Below are 20,964 nucleotides of genomic sequence, written 5' to 3' on the forward strand. Positions count from 1 at the left end.
GAGTTAAATACGGCCCACAATGCCTTCTTCCTCTACTATTTTCTTTTGTACCTGAAGACGGCGCGCTACTTAGTAACTCTATTTGGCAATCAAATATTGTCCTCTCCACCATCTCCTTGTGTGCGGTAATGGCCATCAATATGTTTATGTTGATCACCGTGCACATTCCATCTCTACTTCTCTCTTTTACCCTCTCCCACTAATTTACTCGATCACTCTCGTTTCGCCTTTTCTATTATTTTAACTTCTTTTATTTTGGGATTGTAATTCGTTATCACCACCACTTTTATTATAATATTCTTTTATACACACTCACAACACACTCTCCTCTTCCTTATTATTACTATTTCTTTTTAATATTCATAAAAGAAAAAAAAGAAACATAATTTAAATGACACTTATTTTTCATACCCTCTCACTCCACTACTTTACATCCATAAGCCATAATTATGAACATTTTAGTAAAAATTACATATTTTAGAGTTTTTATATTTCCTAAAGATTTTACAAAAGTATGAAAATGTATCATATCTTATGTAATTTAGAAAATTGTCTCAAAATAAAATATTTAATTGTTTTCATAAAATTGAGTACAAATCTTTATAATTCTAGAATTCTACAAGAAAAATCATGACAAATATATGAATAACAAAAACTCTCAAATTACTAAAAAACGACTTTTCAGCTTTTTTGTCAGTTAAAACTTTAGGAAAGCATTTCGGGTCTTTTTTCTCATCAAAATCACAGCCTTTTTCATCCTTGCAGGGTTTTTCTGTGGTATGTTTTTTGCATTCGTCTGCTGTTTTGGGTGGCTCTGACGCTTTTCCTGCATTGGATTCTGTGGTATATGGCTGTTTGTCTGCTTGAGATGTCGACTTCTGGAAGCTGTCGGTAATGTGTTGTACCATTATTCGCGTAGCTAATCCTATGCTGTCAACGTCCTTTAGCGTCATCTCTTTCTTTTCTCCAAGGACTGTTGCTGGCACTTTCAGCTCCTTAATTTCGTCCCAAATCTTGGTTTTGAAGTTTTCTTGTTTACCAAAATTGTTTGTGATAAGGTTGGATACTGTATTTTTTTTCCTCTCCCGTTTCTTTGTCTCGGGGTAAATTGGCGTAGATGCTTCCGACAGCCGCTATGAAGTCGTCATCGTTTATAAAGCTGTTTAGATCGTCAGGGTTAAACCTGCTCGCTGCTGCTCCTAGTGTTGTAGCTGCTGCTGTGATGTCGATTGCCGCTTGTTTTAAATAGTGATCTTGGTTGGTTTCGTTATAGCTTGCCAGTTTCTTTAGGCCGTAGTCGCCTGCTTGACCTGCGTCTAGGGACGTTTGTGTTGCTTGAAATACTTTACCGCCTGCTATGCAGATATTGTCGTTGCTTGCTACTGCTGCTGCCACCGCTGTGCCGCCTGCCGGAGTGCACGTGTTAGTGGAGTTCTGTTGGCCGGCTCCTACCGCCGGCGCCCTTGTTGCGCCCCCTGCTGCATCTGCTACCGGCGACGCTACGAAAATCGTGAATTTCTTAAGTTTTGCTGGTGTTGCCCAACTTCCGAACTCTGCTGCATTCTTGGCGTTTACTGAGCGTTGACAGGTTGCGAGGCCGTTTTTTTGTAGTTTTTGAAGTTTATTGAGCCCGCTACACCGGTGATTGATGCTGCAGCGGTCTGCCACGCATCCGCTGTTTTTATCTCTAGTTTTTCTACTGAAGCCGTTGCCAGCTGGTGGCCTGTTATATTTGCAGCGGCTACTACGCCGCGAATGGACTGCCGTGCGTGTTTCAGGCTGGTAGCAGTGGCCACCTGCAGTTCCCTCTGTAGAGTGGGTAGCATGGCCCTTGCGGCCTTGGCCAGGGACGGGTTATAGGGTTGAACAACAGCCGCTGTCGCCTGCTTCGTCCTTTTTAGCAGTAGCTCGTTTTGTGTTAACCGCGTTGTGAGCTTCCCCTCTAATTTTGCGATGATGACATTCAGAACTGATGCTGAGGCACAGGCATCTGTTGTTTCGCTGCTGAGTTCGTTGGAAGCTAGGGCTTCTGTCGGTTTCAGCAGCAAAAGTAATAGTACTGCGGACACTGTTGTAGTTTTAGCCGCTTTCTTGCTTAGCATTGGTTTCTTCCTTCGTGTTATACATAGCTGAGCTACTGTTTTGTGGGTTTCAACAAGTATTTTTCTTTTGAAGCTTATGCATTACATTTCTAGCTGCTGCCGCGGTAAATCTCTGTTGCGCACGTCATGTGCTTACTATTATCAAATACACCTAAAAATCAACACGAGAAATTTTACACTATCCCGCCTGCACCTGTATGTGAAATACACTCAGTCCGTGCCACTTTCTCTTCGAAGTACTGATGGAATACCTTTTGCAGTTACCATTTTTCTGAGTAATAGTATCCAAACGAGTTAAGCTTCTCAGGTTACCCAGTGCTAAATAACGTACAGCTGCTTTCCAGTTACCTGTATTGCTATTCTCTTGTTCACTTGGAGCTCCCAGGCTCATGCTGGATCCAACTCTACAGTTAGCTGTACCTCATATATTGTTTATATTTTGAATTCACTTTGACTTCATATGCTATTGCTGTCGTGTGTGATACTGATGCTGGACTCCTTTTCATATGTTTCTTACCGTCGAACCAATAGGTGGAAGATTACGTCTTTTTTTTTGTAATTTAAACTCCAATGTACCTCACTTTATAAAAATCTAACCCTTCTTCATCCATATCTATCTATGAAGTTCCCATTTGTGCTCCGGCATTCAAGCACACCCTGTGTCTAAATTATTAAAGAAACTTTTTACACCTTAAAATTTAATATTTATGTCTATTACTCCGTTCTGTTTTTTTACACTTTCATATATGCTTGCATTTTCTGGAATAACAAAGTAACAGTGAACTTTTTACAGGTGGTGATTTCTTTTCTGCCTGTGACCTCAATCATTTTTCGTCTGTTTAGCTCTTTATCGTTTAACGCTTAGTAATTCCAGATGTAGAAGTGGCCTTCTTGCAGTTTTTCTTTGTTAATTTTTGCTAGTTTTCTTTTGTTAGAGACTACATTTATATGGATTGTTCGTTCTTTGAAAGGTGAATGTGTCTTGCTAGTATATAAACAAGGCATTTTTGGTGTATCACTGCCAATTCTATCCACTTCAAAGAACAACCCAACGTTTCATACATGGGATATTTTAAACAAATTTTCGCATTTTTATCAATCTTCTATTCATCACTGTAATCCATTGGTTCTCCCAGCTTTAAAATCATTTGCCAGATCCCATCATATTGTTTCATACAAACATTAGCGTTCATTATTACTATATATATATAATTAGAAGCTTTAGATGTTACCTCACATTTACCCAATCCCTTCTCACTGTTGACCTTTTTGTTGTCTTTCTTTACATCTGGTTATTAATATCTACAATAAGATCAAACACAACGGTCTATACATTCATCTATACAGTAGTATACATACATTTTAAAAATCAAATACGGGGAAGCATTGCCTTTCCTCTTCATCCTTCTAACGTATTATTGTTCTCTTTGTTATGCTGTTATTCTGTTTTGTGTTCATTTGTTCGAATCTTTATTTTTCTCTCTTCTTTTTTGTCTACTACTAGTGCTACTAATTACGTAACAACACCATTTAGCTAGGAAAATGACGTTTTGTTCTCCCTAATTTTTTTCTCCTCGCGCACAATGATAGAGGTTGTCATAACTGCGTTTATAACTGCGCATATTCGATTTATTTCCATTTCTTTTCCTTTCTGTATCTCCTTTACTAATATTCCTCTTTTTCCCTCTAGCTACCTATAACTGATAATACAATCTTTCGATTGTTTAAGTGCTTTACTTTGGGTCACAACTCTAGTCTTTATTACTTCACTTAGTATTATATACACAATTACAATACTTACGTGCCTTTATTATCATCAATAAAATAAACAAAATAGGAACTTTTATGATGGTACTATCTTTTTAACCATATCACTATACTATAATACACCCAAAGTCTACTTCCACATAAAATTTCGTATCCTAGATTTCTTTTTAAATAATTTAAATATATTTTTCATCCTTAAATAAAAAATTCAAGCAACAGAGGGGCATTAATCAAAGCAGAATTGCTTCCTGTGGAGCCTGTAGGGTTTCTATCATTTCCACCAGTTCACTTTTTTTTTTTACTTCCTTCTTTGTTTTCTTACTCAATGTGCACAGTTTACCCTAGACGGCTTTTGGGTTAAAAACGTACCTCCGGAAGTCTAGCACCTTTGGATGGTGGGTGCCAAAGACAGAGTGTGTAGCTACTCCTTAGTTGCTTATTTTAATTAGCGGCTATCCCCTAAATATTAGTATATTTCCTTAATTTCCCCCTTTAAAAAACAAACCGCGTTCAAAACCATAGGACACGCGCCAGCTTTTTAAAAGAATTTAAGAGTCGCACAGCGCAAAATGCAGAGATGAAATTCACAAAAGTGTAAAAGTAAAATTATAACAAATCTGCAGAGAGGTTGAGTCGGCAAACTTAAGCAAAGATGTTTGTCGCGTAAATAAGGGTTGGGGTCCGCATAACAAAATAGCCGCTGCATGACTATAAGAATAAAAAAGCATCAACCAGGTACAAAAAAAGCATAATAAATCGTATCACCAGCGGCGGGGCACATAAAAAAAAAGGAGCCGCTGCATCACTAAAAGACTAAAAAAACAAAAAAAGAAAAGGAGAAAAAATTAACCCTAACACACTACCCCTAAGCATAAGCCGGAAAACCCCCTAACTAACTAACCTACCTACCCACAAAAACTCCAAAAAACGGGAAAAAGGAAAAAAATTTTAGTTGCCAGAAAAACACAAAATATTTTTACAGAGTCACAATTTTACAAACTTACAAAAACAGTTCAATTTTTTCGGGTAAGTTACGTGTTAAAATATATCAAAAGTTTTCAAATAGCAAAAATTTTTAGCAAAAATTTAGCAAGAAAAATAGGGGAAAATTTAGAAAAGCAACACTGCAATCAAAAGAGGAGCCTTGTGAATGACAAAAGAATTGCTTCCTGTGGTGTTTGTAGCTTTGGCATAATCCCCATTTTTCTTGTCGTCTTTGCTCTTTTTCGGAAAACATTTTGGCGTTTTGTTTTCATCCAAATAACAGCCTTCTTTTTGACAGTGTTCTGGGGTTGTTTGGCTTCCACATTGTTGTGGTTTTTGTGTGGAGGTCTCTGTTTTACAGCTAGGCTTGTTTTTTCTTTGAGAGGCATGGTATGCTAAAACTAATCCTCTGTTAGTGTCGGTAGAAAGTTGTTCGATTTTGCTGTCAATGTCTGTTCCCGCTATTTTCTGCTTTACTGAGTTTGCCTTCACCTTCTCCCATATCTTAGCATTGAATTCTGTCTCAGTGCCTCCGAACATGGCTTTTATGCCGTCTGTTATGGCTTTCTTTTGCGAATCACTGCTTGCGTCGTATTTGGCTGCCGGGCCTTGTAATTCTATCAGAACTGCTTTTCTCACGCCTTCGTCGTTTTGTACAACTGCCATGTTACGGACTGAGGCCATATCTGCGTCGCATGGTTTGTTTTTGAGAAAGTCGTAGAGGCGGTGTTCTATGCTCGTTTGGTGTTTCTCCAATTCTTTTTTTAGTCCTTGCGGTGTGTCTGAGCGTTTGGGCTTAGCGTCGGTTGTTTTCACCGCTAGCTGCGCAAGTTCTCCTGCCTTAAAAAGTGTTGCTGCCGCTGATGAAACTTTGATGTTGGTCTCGGCTGTGCTGCAGGCAGCGCCTACACATGCGACCTGGCAGACACCGGCGGCGGTGTCTGCGGTGGTTTTGCCTTCCAGTTTGTGTATTCTGATCGACTCTAGCTGCCGCGTGTCTGGGTCGTTATCTGTATTTGCCGCCGTCGCCGTGTATGTCTTTGCACATGAATCGTCGGTCAGTTTGTCCAGTTTTAGGTGACCTGAGACTGACTGCCCTTGGCCGGTGTTTGACATCGCCTGAGCTGTCCCTGTCGCTGATTTGATTTCCGTTGCAGATGATAGCGCCAAGTTTTTGCCGGCTTCGATGTTGAGCGTTCGTGTTAGTTGGCTTACTGCTTGCGCGCACGTTACAGCCGCTTTTGCTAAAGTCGCTGTGCGCCTTGATGCGTATTCTGACAGCCCGGCTATTGCTGCGTTGGCTGCCCCCGTATCTGTTGTTGCTGCGTAGACCTCAAGCGCCCTGTGCTCATCTACCGCTTCCGTTGTTTTCTCCAGCAGACTCTTCAGTTTCCCCTCCGCTGCCGCAGCGAGCTTGATTAGGTAATGCGCCGATTTGCATGGCGTGTCTTGTTTTGTGAGTTCCGCTGCGGGGTCAGCTTGTGTGCCGCGACTTAGCAGCAGTGTTGCCACAACTAAGCCAATAAAAGTCGCAATTATATTGCTAACTGCGGTCATTTAAGTCCTTTCGGCTCTTTCTGTTTTTGCGTTGGTGGTGGTTTCCGCTCTTTATTTTGCACTCCTTCTTTTGCTTTTGCCTAGAGTTGAGTGTTTAGTCAGGTATAAAGCCAACTGTGTGAAAAGTGTGACAGACGTTTTGTCGATATTATGTTTAATTTCGCAATTGTGCTCGGCGGTTGCGGCGTAACAATAAATTGAGGTTTTTACGTCAGTTACCTTTCTCCGTTTCAAACTCGCTCCTTGTGTATTCCATCTGTCGCTTATTTCCCAAAAGAGACACTATATGCATTAAAAGCATAAACATGTTGTGAAATAAACTTTTTCGATACCACTGGGTTGGGAAATTGTCTGGTCGCACCTGTTGTGATATTGCAAGAGATGCAAGAATTCTCCGAAGAGTGTATTAAAAACTATAAGCCGCACTTTGCGCCGCCGTTAGTCAGTTGTATTCGGTGCTTCGTCTCACAATTTCTTTGCTTTAAACAAATCCCCGTTTTTGAAAGCATCGCCACAAATTTTCTCATATACAAGGCTTAAATATTTTCCATTTATTGTATAGACTTCTGTCGCCCCTAAGTTAGAAATAGTAAAATTAGATTTATTGAAATTTCTGTAACAACCGAGGTGCTGGAACAGCTGCTTTGCAAACTCCCGCCATGCCAGTGCGATGCCAGGGAAGTGGATGAAAGGCGCATTTCCAGGTACTGGCGCGGTCGGCACCGAAAAAAATCTCTCGTTATAGTCCAAGGAAATCAAACCCCTGCGTAAAATAAATCTTTTACTGATGCTTCCTTCCTGAGTTACGCTCCACAACCACAAAGGCATGAAAATACTTTGATCAGACCACCAGTCGTCACTTGTTTTCAATAACTCATTAAATGCTACGTTTAAGCTCCTGAATGCCCAAACTCTTGCGATTATATTACCACCTCCAAGGTAAGGTTTTCCGCTAGGAGGTGATTTTAGTAAATGGGGTAATTTTTTATCCTCCTCTTTTTGGTAACCAACATTAAAAAGCCAGTAGCATCTCTCCACATGTTCTTTGTGATCTGAATTAATAAGCAAATCCAATTGAGGTGCTGTGCAATCTGGGGTTGTGATAAACTGAACCGGAGATATTTGATTTTCTTTAACTATTTCATCTTCCCTAAACTTACCTTCATTTGCCGCAGTATTATGTATAAAATATTCCACCGCATTTTCATATTTTTCTCTGTCAGAAACAATAACATTAGATCCGCCTGAATGAATTACAATATCCTCATCACTGCCATTCTGTCATTATAAATATTGCATAACCCACCTAGTTCCTCTTAACATGGCTGTACAAACCTCCTATTGCAATTGTAGTAATTTCAACATGGCTTAGATTGGCGCTCAGTATGAGTCTGCACCATCCTTGAGTTGCATGAGTTTGAACTGCAACGACAAAGACCCTTGGGTCCTTACGGTCTGTCTTTGTCATATTTGTTATTCTATTTGGCTCATCCCCATCAAGAGACATTGAGCCTAAACACACGAAATGCAGAAAAGACAAATAAAGTTCACATAAACTATATTTCATTTCTTAATATGACTTTAAAATTTGAATGCATTATGAGGAAAAATGAAAAAAACTTAGGAAAGAAGTGAGCAGCACAACGTATATTTTTATTTTCGATAAGTTTAAAAATTCAATTTCAAAACACACCTTGTTGTATCTAAAGTAAAACATCAACATTTAGCGGTGTCAGTTGCTTATCCACATATACCAAAGATAGAAATTTCATAAGGCTTCTTCACTAGACTATGTCTAAATCTTATGATCACAATTATCATACCTTTTGGTATCATCATAACCACACTTATTTATGTGTTTAAAACTGCGTATATTTTATTTCTCCGCTCCCTCTGTGTCTTTCTTTTAATAATATTCTTGACCTTCCAAACGGTCACATACTTACACCGCAACCTTGTTATTGTATAAAGCGTGTCTGGTTTTTATTATCATCTACATTATTATAATTACTACTCTCATTATAATATTCGTATATGCACACTCACAACACTTTCCTATCATTATTATTATTATTATTATTATTATTATTATTATTATTATTATTATTATTACTTCAGCTTCTATTACGACTATAACACTACATTACAACTATATCTATAAAATAAAAAAAATACATATTTAGCAAATTAGGACAGTAATCACTTTAAATACTTTATTTCTATATTATGTTACACCTACAGACCACTTTCATACAAAAATTTCATATTTTCGAGGTTTTCAAAATTGTCAAGAATTTTCAAAGGTTTATGAAAGTTTTAAGATATATCAAAATATTCAAGAATTGCGAATTTTTGTAAATTTTCAAGAAATTCTCAAAGTTCCAGCAGACTCACAAATGCAGCAGAAACCATGAGGGCGAAGTGTTTGTTTGCTAGAATAGAGGAATCTTTGCATTCTTTTCCATCCCATTTGCAGTTAGGAGATTTGCACTCCTCTTCTTTTTTTTTATCGGAGCACTTTTTGGCTGCCGTATCTGATGCTCCTGCATCTCCTGCTCCAGCTGCACTTGTCTCTCCTTCTCCCTCTTTAGGTTTGCATGTTCCTTCTGTTTCAGATTTTCCACCTTTTGCTTCCCATTTGCAATTCTTTTCTTCACAGGTCTTTTTGGATTTGTGCTTATTGCATTCTTCTTGTGCTATAGGCGGAATTTTTTCCTTTGTTGGTTCGCCTTTCACTGTGCTGGCACTCGCAAAACCAGCTTCATATAGGTGCCAAACACTTAGGTTCATTGTCGTTAGCGTGTTGATGGTGGCAGTAATGTCTGATTCGGTTGTTGCTGTCGGCGCTGCTTCGATCGCTTCGCGGACTTCCTCTTGCCACCGTATCTCGGTGTTTGCTGCCGTTTTTCTCCATGGTGCATAGTTTACACAAATCTGTTTGGTCGCGCCGTTGCAGCCTGTCGCCGTCGCATCTGCCCAGCCGAGAATGTATTTGTTGTTTTGGGTTGGTGTTGTTTTGCTGTGAGTGTTTCCTCCAATGAGCGAGAGCAGGCTTGTAAGCGCTGCCTGTAGCGCACCTGGATTGACTTTCGCTTGCGCTTGTGGGCATTCGTCTATCAGTGCGTCCCATGCGCTGTTTATTGCGCTATGTGGCGTCCGGAAGTTGTTCTGTGCTGTGGTTACGCCGTGTGGTGTTGCCGCGCAGTTTTTCATCCCGGTTTGGCCGTCGATGCAGATACATACTAAGTCGTTAATTAGTGTTTTGCCGACGTTCGTGTCGCTTTGGGAGCTGAACTGACTGCCGCCGCAGTTGGTTGTTCGTGTGTTTGAGCTGGTGTCGCCGAAAATGCTGCTGGCGTTGGCCCCTGCAAAGAGGGCAGCTCCAGGTTTGAGTGCCGGAGGCTTTTCCTCTTTGCCCCACACTGCCTTGTAAAGGTGTTTGTTTGCCGTGGCCGTGTCCGCTTCGACCTTTTTGATCTTGTCCTTCAGTGCCGATATCAAGGCTGCTGCCGCCTTTGCCGTTTCATTTATTTTCTGTGCTGCTGCTATGCCATCCGCAGTCTGTGGTAGCGCCTTGTCACCTTTTTTGAGTCCTTCTGTGCCTTCCTTTGCCCTTTTTTCGATTTCTGTTTTGTTGTCGTAAGCTAGTATTTCCGCTCGCTGTATGTCGGTTTCTAGCTCCGTTAGTTTGTTGTTAATTTTTATTTCTGTACTATCGAAGCCCTTAGAGGCTAGCTGAATTAAGTTACAGAGCGCTCCAAATTCTTGGGCGTTTTCGGCCTCCTGGTCATCCGCTGCCTGTCCGACGTTCGATCCGTGGAATATCATTGCGGCTGTTGCCGCTAGGTACATGAGCTTGGTCATCTCTTTTGCTCTTTGTTTTTGAATAAACATGTACAGAAGGTTGGCTGTTGTTCAGAAAGAAGGGGTTGGACCAAGACTGTGAGCTCAGTGTTTTTTTTGCGATGTCCCATCAGCGGTGTTTGGTATCTGGGTTCAACAGCGAACGGTGAGCTTCTTTTTCGAAGATTTTTAGGCAAAAAAGAGGGTGTTGTTTTTTCATGCAGGAAGTTTGATCTCCGTGCTGTGCTGTGATGCCTGTGCCTGCTTGAACTGCCCTTGGTGTCCGCTGCTATTAGTTTTTATGGAATTTCTTATGCTTACACAAACAAATTCACAAAATAAACTCTACCACATCTGAGGGTCCCCTCTATGCATTTCTACTGTCATCTGTTTGAAACATCATAGACATTGCCTAATTCTGTTGGAGATCCCAGCAGTTTTGACAGCCAACAATATAGGTACATTATATCCGCAAAAACACGTTCTATTGTTGAGTCCGTATTGGTTTCTGGCTTTTTTGCTCTAACATTGCTGTTTTGACCGGTACCTGTGCCGCTATTTTTAGTTTTTTCCTATTACAGCTGATTTGGCGCTATTAATCTATCCTCCAAAGCCGCTTCCATCACTTGCAGTTCTTTCGCTGAGTTTTTGGTGTATATGCTTTGGTTTCTTTGTTTTCTGAAAGAGCAGAAGGTACTACTTTTCTAATACTATCAGTGTCATAAAAGTGTGATTCAACAGTTTCTATCACCTACAATTCGGCTGTTAGTCCTGGATTTGAATCACTATCGTTACAAAAATGATACACACTCACAACACTCTTCTATCATTATTATTATTATTATTATTATTATTATTATTATTATTATTATTATTATTATTATTATTATTGTTGCTCTTATTATAATATTAGTATATAAACACTTACAACACTCTTCTATCATTATTATGGTTATGACAGTTGTTATTTCCATTTTTACCATTACTATTTATTTTACTAACAAACATACGTAATGCAAATTAGAATAGCAGTCCTTTGCATACCATATCACCTTACTACTTTACACCCATAGGATATTTGCATGCATATTTTGTTTAAAAAAAGTTTTCAAACGTCATTAAATGTGTTATAAAATATATATTTAGCAAAGCGTGTAAAAAAACAAAAGTCCATACATTTCACAAATTTGAGAAAAAATCCTTAATATGCTACAAAACTCACAAAAGAAGCAACAACTAGAGCCAATTTCTTATTGACAAGAGAGCTGGAATCTTTGCAAGTTTGGCCCTCCCATTTGCAATCCGGAGATTTGCAGTCTGCTTGCGATTTCCCTTTTCATTTTTCTATTTTTGTTTCAGCCCCTCCTGTTTGAGTTTGTGTTTCAGGGACTCCCTGTGCTGTGGCTTTTGAGGCATTATATTTGCACTTTTTACCTGTTTCAAGTTCAGTCGAATTGTAACTGCATTTAGGATCAGTATTGCATTCAGTCTCATCTTTCATTTTGTTGCATTGCTCCTCCGGTGTTTTGATTTTGTCGGCCACTTGTTGCCCTTGAGCTGCCAATACGGCTGCCTTATCATCAGTCCGGTCGAGGTGTGCGACAATCATTGCCGCTTGTTTCTGAAGCGCCTTTATGGCGGCTGTTACTCGCTTTCTTTCCCTTGTGAGCTCGGCATCCCGTTCTAATCGTTTCTTTGCAGTTTCTAAGGTTCGGAGCCACGTTAGGTCTTGGGTTGGCGCTGTTGCTGTTTTTATCTGCATGTCCTCGAGGTTTACGCATGCTTTACCGTCTGCTTTGTCGCAGTTTGGGTTGTTGTCTGGTGTGCCGATTACTAGCGATTCACCGTTGCTGTGGCTGTGATGCTTGATTATCCTTTGGACTGCGTTTATGGCTGCTGTTAGTGAGTGCTCGGTAAGCGCTGTCGGGCGTGCCGTTTTGCACACACTGTGTATGTGGCCCCAGATCGCCGGTTTTCCGGTTTCTGCCCATTGCCAGCCATTCGGATTTGGGCTCGCGGTCGTGCCACAGACTTCCTTGTTCTGTGTGCCGTCTTGTGCACACAGACATAACATCGAAATACATACTGCCTCACCCGCTTTCGGTAGCTTGCAGTCGGTCGTTTTTGTGCCGGTGAGCGTCGGGGCGCAGGTTGGCGCCGGGCCGGCCGTCGGCGTTTTTGTTCCGTAGACTGCCTGCTTTACGTATTCTGCTGCTGTCGCCGCTAGTTCTGGTGGGCTTTCCGCTAGCTCACGGTTGTAACTGTCTTTTAGCTCTATTGCTTGTTCTAGTGCTGCACTGACAGCGATGGTGGCCGCTATGCCGGCGGGTGAAAAAAGCTTGGCGTCGCTAAATTTCTTATATTTCTTGCTGTTGTCTGGCTTATGCATCGCAATGTTCAGTGCTTCCCAGCGCTTGTATTGTGTTGAGCAGGTCTCTGCTTTGGGTGTTTGAAGGCAAGGGTCCGGCTCCTTGGTGGGTGTTGTAGCCACTGCCTTCAGTTTTCCCCGCCACGAGTTTGGTGCTACCGATAAGTTCAGTCTTTAGAGTTCGTCTCTTACCTCTTCCGTTAATGGTTTTGGCAGTTCATCGCTTATGCCCGCATCGGCGAGGATAACCAGCTGGCACAGGGTTTGTAGTTCTAGTACGTTCACATGGTGGTCGTTAGCTGTGAACGCTACGTCTGGCGCTAGAAGCACCGCTATTAGTGCTGCTGTTTTTGTATACATTTGTTTTATTTATTTGCTTTTTCTGTTATTGATGACAGCTTTTGATGCTAGGAGCAGTGAGCTGTTGAGGTCGCGGGCATGAATTTAGTGTAGAATGGTAAAATATAGAGGGAGTTTTGTACCTTATTGCGCTTGGAATATTTCGTTGAAGGAACTTCTGGTTTTCAATTTTCTTCCCAGTTTGCTTTGCCGTCAGCTGTTATACATGTTGTATTTTTCACCGGTTATCCTTCAGATGTCGTATCTGCAGTGTGGTGGGTTTACTTCCACATCTATTCGACGTTCTTTCGAAGCAACTCTCTCTGTGTTTGCCGCGTTTTCTATTTAAACTTCAAATTTTAAACTGTTGTAGGCTATAAAATTCTGAGGCATCACCGGTGAAAACCTATTAAATCACGCCATGTTACCGTTACGCGCATTTGTAAGTTATTCTAGAAAACATCAAAAGACTGTCGATACTAATAAGTATACTTGTAAAAATTTATGATGCTGCCTAATTGTTGTCATCCTACCAGCCGCTGATTCCATACGTTTTCGTAGTTCACATGTCGCTTCCACGGTTGCTTTTTTTGTTCTATTGTTTTTTTAACTAACAGCGTGTAAGCATTATGTCTCTGAAAATAAGGTACCTTACTAACCGTACTGTATGTCTCACCCAGGTTGAGGTAACGCTTATTTACGGGATTCGCATCTGCGTTGGTGTCCCTATGGTTTTTTCACTTCCTTTGCTATAGCGGTTGTACTTTTCGCTGCAAAATTCGACTCAAAAGTTGCTACTTCCTTTGCCGGGTACCATATTTCCTACCATTTAGTTGCTGCAGGACTTTCACAATCTGCAGCTGAACATCTCTTTATACGCTGTCCGTATTCAAATTAAGCATGATATTTTCTTTCACATACACCTCGCATTTCAATTCTTGTATTACAGGATATTTTATTCCAACAATGACACACACTCACAACATCATTATATTAATACTGCTCTTACTATAATATTCGTATATACATACTCACAATACTTTCCTATAATTATCATCATCATAATCATTATCATTAGTCTATCCTAGTATCCATAAAATAAACGGAATAAATCATATTATAATAGCATTAATTTTTCATATTCTATCACTCTGATACTTTATACCTATATGCTAGCATTGCGCACATTGTCAAAATTTTCATATTTTTATAATTCTGGAGTTTTTGAAAATTTGCACATTTCATCAAAAAGTGTTAAAATATATCAAATGTCAGTAAGATTTACGAAATTCTCTCAAAATATCAAATTTTCATCTGTCTAATAAATTTGAGCAAAAATTCTCAAAATGCTACAAAACTCACAAGAGCAGCCCCATCACAGCCAATTTCTTATTGATGATGAAACTGGAATCTTTGCACTTGTTATCTTCCCATTTGCAGCTGGTGTCCTTCAGTGCTGGTATCCTCCGCTTTAACTGCATATTTCTCTTCTTTCTTTTCTTCCGCTTTCACTCCCTCTTTAGGTTCGCACTTTCCATTTTTGTCTGTTCCTTTCCATACACAAGGCTCATTGCACTCACTTTTACCCTTTGAATCGCAGCCTTTATCTGCTTGCGTGTTTGTATTACTTTTTTTGGCTGCCTCCGTTGCTGCTGGTGTCTCCGGACACTTTTTACTTGCGCTGGATATCAGTGATTTTGAAGAAGTGAGAAGTTTTGTCTTTCTCTTGCTTTTGTATTCGTTGCCGTCCCGCATTGTTTCCAGTGCTGCTTGTAGGTGTTGAAGTTGTGCCTCTTCAACGTCGTAGTTGCTTGCTGGATCGTTAGTGTCGAAAAATGATTTCGGTATTTGGAGTTTGCCTGTTATTTTTGGTTTCTTGCTGTCTAGCCGCAGCAGTTGCGTTGCCAGGTTTGGAGGGTCTGCGAGCTGCTGTTCTAGTTGCTCCATTTTTGTTTTGCACGGGTTGAAGTCAGTACTATCTATTGTTTGTTTGCTATAGGCCGGCCAGTCCGTGTGAGTAGCTGTTGCGCCCTTAGCGGCGACCTTAAATAGTCCGTTGCCCCAGACCGTCTCCTGTTCTTGGCTGTCTGCAGCGTAAGCTTCACCGCCGTTGGTGCCGTGTTGTGTTAGTTTGCAGTTTTTGCCGTCTGCGCTCTGAAAGTCTGCTTGCGTTGCCATCGCTCCTTTGAACGCGGTGTCGTAGTTTATCGCTGTTTCTAGAGCTTTCTCGTCAAAAGTTACTTGCTTGCCGCTGGCGTCTAGGCAACCTGCGAGCTTATTGACCCCTTGATGGTTGTATGCGTTGTTTTCGTCAGCGATGCAGTAGTTGCTCGATCCAATTGCCGCTTTGAATATGCCGACAAAATCGTCTACCCTGCCCGCGAACAAATTGCACGTTGCTGGTGCGTAGACTGCCGTTGCAGCATTTGTGTGGAGTGTCTTTATCATGGCCGCCGTCGTCGTCTTAACTGCCAGGGATATTATCTGCAGCCATTCAGAACCGTTGATGTGGTCTTCTGTTACAAGCATTTGCAGGTCACCATCTAAGTTCTGAAGTCTCTGTATTACACCCACGTAGATGCTTAAAACCGTTGCCGCACGAGGGGCTGACCTTTTTAGCTCGTTGTTAAAGCTGCAAATTTTGCTCATGCCGCTGATCTTCAGTGCCCCTTTGTGCCCCGTGGCAGTGTTGGCAAAAACGCTGACAACTAAAAATATCAGCTTCATTTGTAGACCTCGGACCAAACTTTTGGCTGCTGTTTTTTTCATTCTTTGTTCTTATATGCGGGCTGCCTTGCTTTAAGAAGAGTGAGTTAAAAATTACGAGTTTCACCTCTGGTATATGGGGTCTTGGTTAGCTGTTCCATTTCTTCGTCGACAATGAATTCCACTTATTTTGCACAGGCGGCCGCTGCGAGGTGCACCGCCGTGGGATGACAACATTGAGTAAGCTTGCGCTTAACCTTCGGTCGAGTCGCTGCTTTTGACAAGCTTAGGAAGAGTTTCCTAGTGTCCTGCTATTGTCTTCGTTACACCGGCTTCGCGTCGAGTTTGTGGTTACTTTTATGCTGTTTTACATCTTCCGTACTACACTGTTAAGTTGTCTGTTTCTGTTTACAGGGGTTACTAGTAGTAGTAACAAAAGGGTATATATACGTCGTGAGGTTTGTCGAGCGCTGCAACGCAAAACATGGTACTCTTTCTGATTGATCTTGAACTCAGAGTTATATGTCTAATTTATGCCCGCGTACAATAGCCAAATAAGCTTACCAAGTCATCTATAAAAAGTCCTGCGTCATCGGTTGATAACACCTAAACAAAATACCCCACATTTATTATATACACAGCGTACCCTTGACACAGTGTCTAATGTAAGTATTAGCAATCAGATTTAAAAACGCTTGACGTCATCGTCGCTGCAGTAGAATCTATGCATTTTTAAGTGTAATATTTGGAATAATCCGCTCCTTCTGATATCATATTTTTTCTGTTTGGTGCTGCTACGTATCTCGTTCCTCCACTATGCATTTTTTGCTTTCTTTTTTTCCTTTTTCGTTCCTTCACCGGATAACGTACCGACAGCATTTGGTCTTTACTATGAACTATGTCTCCTCCACATTGAACCCACTATCATTTCCTTCCGTATAATGCTGCCTATCGTTACGCTTTCTTGAAACGGCACATATTCTATATCCTTCACTATCCTTCCACCTCTGCCTTAATCATATTCTTCTTACCTCCTCTTACTTTCTCTTTTGCTTACTGTCTCATTCAATCACTTAATCTGATTGTATACTTGAAATTGCTTTAATTGCTTCTATTTTGCCGTAGATTTAGCCTTGATCACCACTATTATTATAATATTCGTATATGCACACTCTCACAACACTCTCCTATTATTACTATTATTATTATCATTATCACTATTATTACACTAGTTAATATCCATAAAATAGGCAAACAAATTAAATTAGAGTAGCACTCATTTTCCATCCCCTTTCACCCTTCGGCTTTGCACCCACAGGTCAGTATCATACGAAATTTTCATATTTTAAAGGTTTTCAATATCCTCACATTTTTTATTAATTTGTACATTTTAATAAAAAAGTTAAAATTTAGTAAATTTACTCCAAATAGAAAATTTTACAAACTTTAGTAAAACGTTTTTGAGAACTTAATTATAGAAGCAAAACTTCAAGCAAAAGAGGGGCCTTGTTAATGACAAAAGAATTGCTTGCTGTGGTGTTTGCGGATTTACCATCTTTCCCTTCTTGGTTTGCTTTTTCTGCTGCTTGTTTGGCTTCCTCACTCAATGTGCACTTCTTTTTTCCACCTTCTTCTTCAACCTCTTTGCATGGGGGTGTGCATTTATTCCCTGGCCCCTTTTTCTTGCAAGTTGCGTCTGTTTTTAGTTATTTTTGTGGTTGCTGTGTTGGCTTTTTTGCTATTTCTTCCTGAAATTGCTTTCTCAAGTTTTCAAAGGTTTCCTTGTTTTTTATGTGTCTGAGAAGCAAACTTTTTCTCATGTCTTCGGGGTCGCTGTTAGTTTTTATTGTCTTTTCTGCCATCTTGTCCACTTGGACCTGTGTTACAGGGAGGCTGTCTATTTTGGTTTTTATCTTTTCGGCCTGGTTCTTAGAGTCCCCGGCTACGCTGTCTAGCAACGTGGCTGCTCCGTAGTCGTTTTTGCTATTTTTGGCCGTTAGTTTGGCGCCTTGTCGAACGCTTGTTATAAGCTGGGCTGCCTTGCCTTCGCCGATTACGTGAGTTAGTATGTCGTCCTTTGTTTGGCCACAGCCGTTATACTCGGCTTTGATTAGATGGACGATGGCATTGAACAATTTTTCTGGTGCTGTTTGTGGATTTGATTTTTCCCAGTTGTCTCCAATGCTGTCAAACTTCTGTTGCGTGATCGTTTCCGAGCCTGCGCTGTTGTGTGCTTTTACTTTGAGAAACCCAAACATGATTGGCTTTGACAATACTGTATTTGTCTGCCAGACGTTGACGGCCGATGTGGCACCGTTAGTTTTCAGGAGAAAGCATTTCGTGTAAGCAGATCCCTCGGTTTTATGTGCTGTGCCGCTGGTCATTTCGTCATACCCGGTCGGCTTTAGTGCACTATTTTCTAGGAATTCTGTTGCTTTGACGTCGTCGGTTGTTTTAGCTGGGTTACAAAGTCGTGTTTATGTGTTAGTCCCGCTTGAGTTTCCACCCGCCGCCGCCAAGCAAGTTTCTGTACTTCCTCCTGCGGAGACCGCTATTAAGAAATCGACAAATTCGTTTATCGCTCCTGTCGCCTTGCTCGCGTTAACTGTCGCCAATAAAGCCACCTTCTGCATTTCCTGTAGTTGCTCCGCTGTTGCTGCTCCGCATGCGCCCGAAGCAGCCGCTGCTGCCTTGTAGACTGTTTACGCATCAGCATCGCCTCTGCTTCGCCTACCAGAAAAGTGATCAGCTCCGCCTCATAAGCAGCTTTGACTTCCTTTATGAGAGCCTCTTGCTTTTGTAGTGCTACTGAAGGTATTTTTTCGAGCTCAGTTGCGACCCTACAAATTTTTGTACCTCCGCTTCGTCAAACGCCTTTGCTGACGCCTCCGCAAGCTGAATTGCTGTCGCTAGCGCTGCCATGAGGCCTATGTAGCTGCGCACCGCTGGCTTTGAGCTTATCATTATTTTTTTATTTACTGGATTATTGTGCGTTGTGTGTTTGTCTATGTAATATTTGCGAAAAGATGGTTTTTAGATCGGCACAGTGGAGTTGATTGATCTGATTGTTGTTCTGGCTTACTACCGTTCAATTGGGAGAAGTTTATTAGATTTTTTTTTGCAGCTTGTGGATTGCAGCCCACGCCGCCCGGTACAGCTGTCGATAAGCTCGATATATTCGGCTGTCAACGCTTTTCAGAAGCAGCCTGCTGTGCCACCAAAACCGCATTCTGGTAGCTGCCTTCTTATGAGACCACTTAAATTTACGGTATTGAATTAAAAATTTTGCTAACATCAATTATTTCATGTCCAGCCTCCATCCAAAAATTTTCCATAGTTGCCAACATTATTTCGGATATTGATCCAAAATTACATCTAAAGTACTCTCCTTGTTTCTTCTCTGCACAATGTAAATGCATATACCTCCCTTTCTTTGATATTTGTTTTCAAATGCATCACAACTTGTTCTTTGTACAGCTTCTGACTATTCGAACCATATTTGACACTCAGAAGCTCGCCGTTCAAAAATTTTCTTGTACTAGTGCTGCAAACATCTGCGTTATTTTCCGCGTTCATTTTGTTCAAAGATGGTTTGTGGATCTGTCAAATTTGCTATCGATCGCCTCTTTGCCTCGCGTTCTCAAAGTATTGCAGCTGACAGCCTGCCGACTAAAGTTGGTACGAACATTGCTACACGCGGCATCAGTCGCCCTGACGCAGATCCGTGGCTTTTGCTGCTTTTTCAGACTCTGTGATTGCAAATCTTTTAACACAAAGAGTTTTTAACAAGTACAAACTAACACTAGCTCTTAGTTGTATTTGTCTTCGCTACTTACTTTCTTCTTTCTCACTTAACGATACAGAAAGCTGCAGGGTCAAGAAATACATATGGGAAGTCGATGCTATTTACTGTTTTCTTACTGGTTGATTCGAACCACTTGCACTTTTCCATGTTTTTTAGCTTATAGTATGCCAAATCTGCAGCTTAGACTTGCTTTTTACGTTTTGGATGCTAATACAGAAAATAAAGAAATATTTTCGCCCATACAATACCTTGCCAATTTGGCTACGTCTCAAAAGAACAACGACTCGGTGTTTCCACACTATCTTCTCACTCAAAAACGCTTTTATCACCGATATACCTTGTCGGTTTCTACTAATTTTTTTATCTGCTTCTATTTTTACTAATTTAGCGCTACTTTTGTTTCTTTCTGTCAGTTCAACTGTGGCCATTGTACGCTTGCCCCTGAATAAACTTTCTAGCTGTCGTTAATACAGATACCAAAAGCACTTTAAGATGAGTTATACGCTCTTTATCTCGTCAATTACCTCCAATGTTGCTATAAGGTACAAAGGTATTATATTCCTTATATTCCTTTCTTCCTTTCCGCTTTCTGTCACTGTTTCTACAGATTCCGTAGTTACTCTCCTTAGCTTATACACTGGAATTCGACTCTCCCTGATTGTTCTTTCTACCATCTAGTTATGTATAATAATATCCATAATCATGTTTGAGTATGAACTGCCTATATTTCATCTCCTCATTCTCCTCTTCACTCTTCTACTTACTCTCATTGCATCCTTGGAATTTTTAAAAATGTTTCTATTTATCGAATCCACTTCGTACTCTCATTATTGCTCTCATTATAATATTCGTATATACACACTCACAACGCACTTCTATTATTATTATTATTATAGCCCTAAATAATTTGCATTAAAAAAATACAAGAAAAGTTAGAATATCACTCATTTTCACATTTTCATCAGAAAGTGTAAAGGTATATAAAATTTAGATAAATTTATAAATTTTATAAAATCAAGAAAAGGTTTTAAAAGTTGTTGAATGCTACAAAAATAGTAAAAGCAGCAGCCATCAGAGCCGATTTGTTATTTAAAAGTAAACTATAATCACTTCAAGCTTTATTATTCCATTTGAAGTTATCGCCCTTTTGTACAGGCATCCGATGTAATGTGGCTAGTGCAATTTGCAGTTGCAGTTGTTTTATCCCCGTCTTTCTTTTCTCCTGTTTCGTCTCCTGTATTTTTTTGTCTCCTTCTTGTTTGGCTCCTTCTACAGCTGTTGTTAGTTTTTGCATTTTCTGAACATAGTAATAAGCCATTGTCTTCCCGAAGTTGTTCTTGTTGCAATGCTTACCAGCTCTAAAAAAACGGCGGTGCAGCGCCATAGGCCACGCACCAGGGTCTTAAAAAAAAGTTTGAAGCCTGTCCCTACGAAAAGTGCAGAAGCGAAACTCTCGAAAGCTACAAGAGTATAATTGTAACAATGTGGGGATT

At 40.5% G+C, this 20,964-nt stretch overlaps 2 protein-coding genes and 7 pseudogenes across 2 annotated transcripts, besides 6 other annotated features; all 9 read right to left on the bottom strand.

Moving 5' to 3' along the window:
* Nucleotides 1-608: 608 nt before the first annotated feature.
* Tb11.09.0002 lies at nucleotides 609-2,102 on the bottom strand (annotated as a pseudogene).
* A 1,931-nt stretch (nucleotides 2,103-4,033) lies between these two features.
* Nucleotides 4,034-4,059: a sequence feature (AT_rich).
* Nucleotides 4,060-4,064: 5 nt separating this feature from the next.
* Nucleotides 4,065-4,280, bottom strand: Tb11.09.0012 (annotated as a pseudogene).
* Nucleotides 4,281-4,979: 699 nt separating this feature from the next.
* Tb11.09.0003 (variant surface glycoprotein) lies at nucleotides 4,980-6,410 on the bottom strand (the record flags this gene model as incomplete). Its single annotated transcript, XM_824701.1, has 1 exon — nucleotides 4,980-6,410. One exon carries the CDS (start codon nucleotides 6,408-6,410, stop codon nucleotides 4,980-4,982), a length of 1,431 nt encoding a protein of 476 aa, XP_829794.1.
* A 465-nt stretch (nucleotides 6,411-6,875) lies between these two features.
* Tb11.09.0004 lies at nucleotides 6,876-7,956 on the bottom strand (annotated as a pseudogene).
* A 510-nt stretch (nucleotides 7,957-8,466) lies between these two features.
* Nucleotides 8,467-8,522: a microsatellite.
* A 261-nt stretch (nucleotides 8,523-8,783) lies between these two features.
* Nucleotides 8,784-10,304, bottom strand: Tb11.09.0005 (variant surface glycoprotein; the record flags this gene model as incomplete). The annotated part of the gene is made up of 1 exon (XM_824702.1): nucleotides 8,784-10,304. The coding sequence occupies one exon, from the start codon at nucleotides 10,302-10,304 to the stop codon at nucleotides 8,784-8,786; it is 1,521 nt and encodes a 506-aa protein (XP_829795.1).
* A 773-nt stretch (nucleotides 10,305-11,077) lies between these two features.
* Nucleotides 11,078-11,158: a microsatellite.
* Nucleotides 11,159-11,454: 296 nt separating this feature from the next.
* Tb11.09.0006 lies at nucleotides 11,455-12,981 on the bottom strand (annotated as a pseudogene).
* Nucleotides 12,982-14,318: 1,337 nt separating this feature from the next.
* Nucleotides 14,319-15,729, bottom strand: Tb11.09.0007 (annotated as a pseudogene).
* A 1,125-nt stretch (nucleotides 15,730-16,854) lies between these two features.
* Nucleotides 16,855-16,892: a microsatellite.
* Nucleotides 16,893-17,034: 142 nt separating this feature from the next.
* Nucleotides 17,035-17,087: a sequence feature (AT_rich).
* A 51-nt stretch (nucleotides 17,088-17,138) lies between these two features.
* On the bottom strand, nucleotides 17,139-18,630 carry Tb11.09.0008 (annotated as a pseudogene).
* Nucleotides 18,631-20,448: 1,818 nt separating this feature from the next.
* Nucleotides 20,449-20,486: a sequence feature (AT_rich).
* A 12-nt stretch (nucleotides 20,487-20,498) lies between these two features.
* Nucleotides 20,499-20,723, bottom strand: Tb11.09.0013 (annotated as a pseudogene).
* Nucleotides 20,724-20,964: the final 241 nt, after the last annotated feature.

Source organism: Trypanosoma brucei, assembly GCF_000002445.2.
Source record: "Trypanosoma brucei brucei TREU927 chromosome 11 chr11_scaffold01 genomic scaffold, whole genome shotgun sequence".
Classification (NCBI taxonomy): Eukaryota; Euglenozoa; class Kinetoplastea; order Trypanosomatida; family Trypanosomatidae; genus Trypanosoma; species Trypanosoma brucei.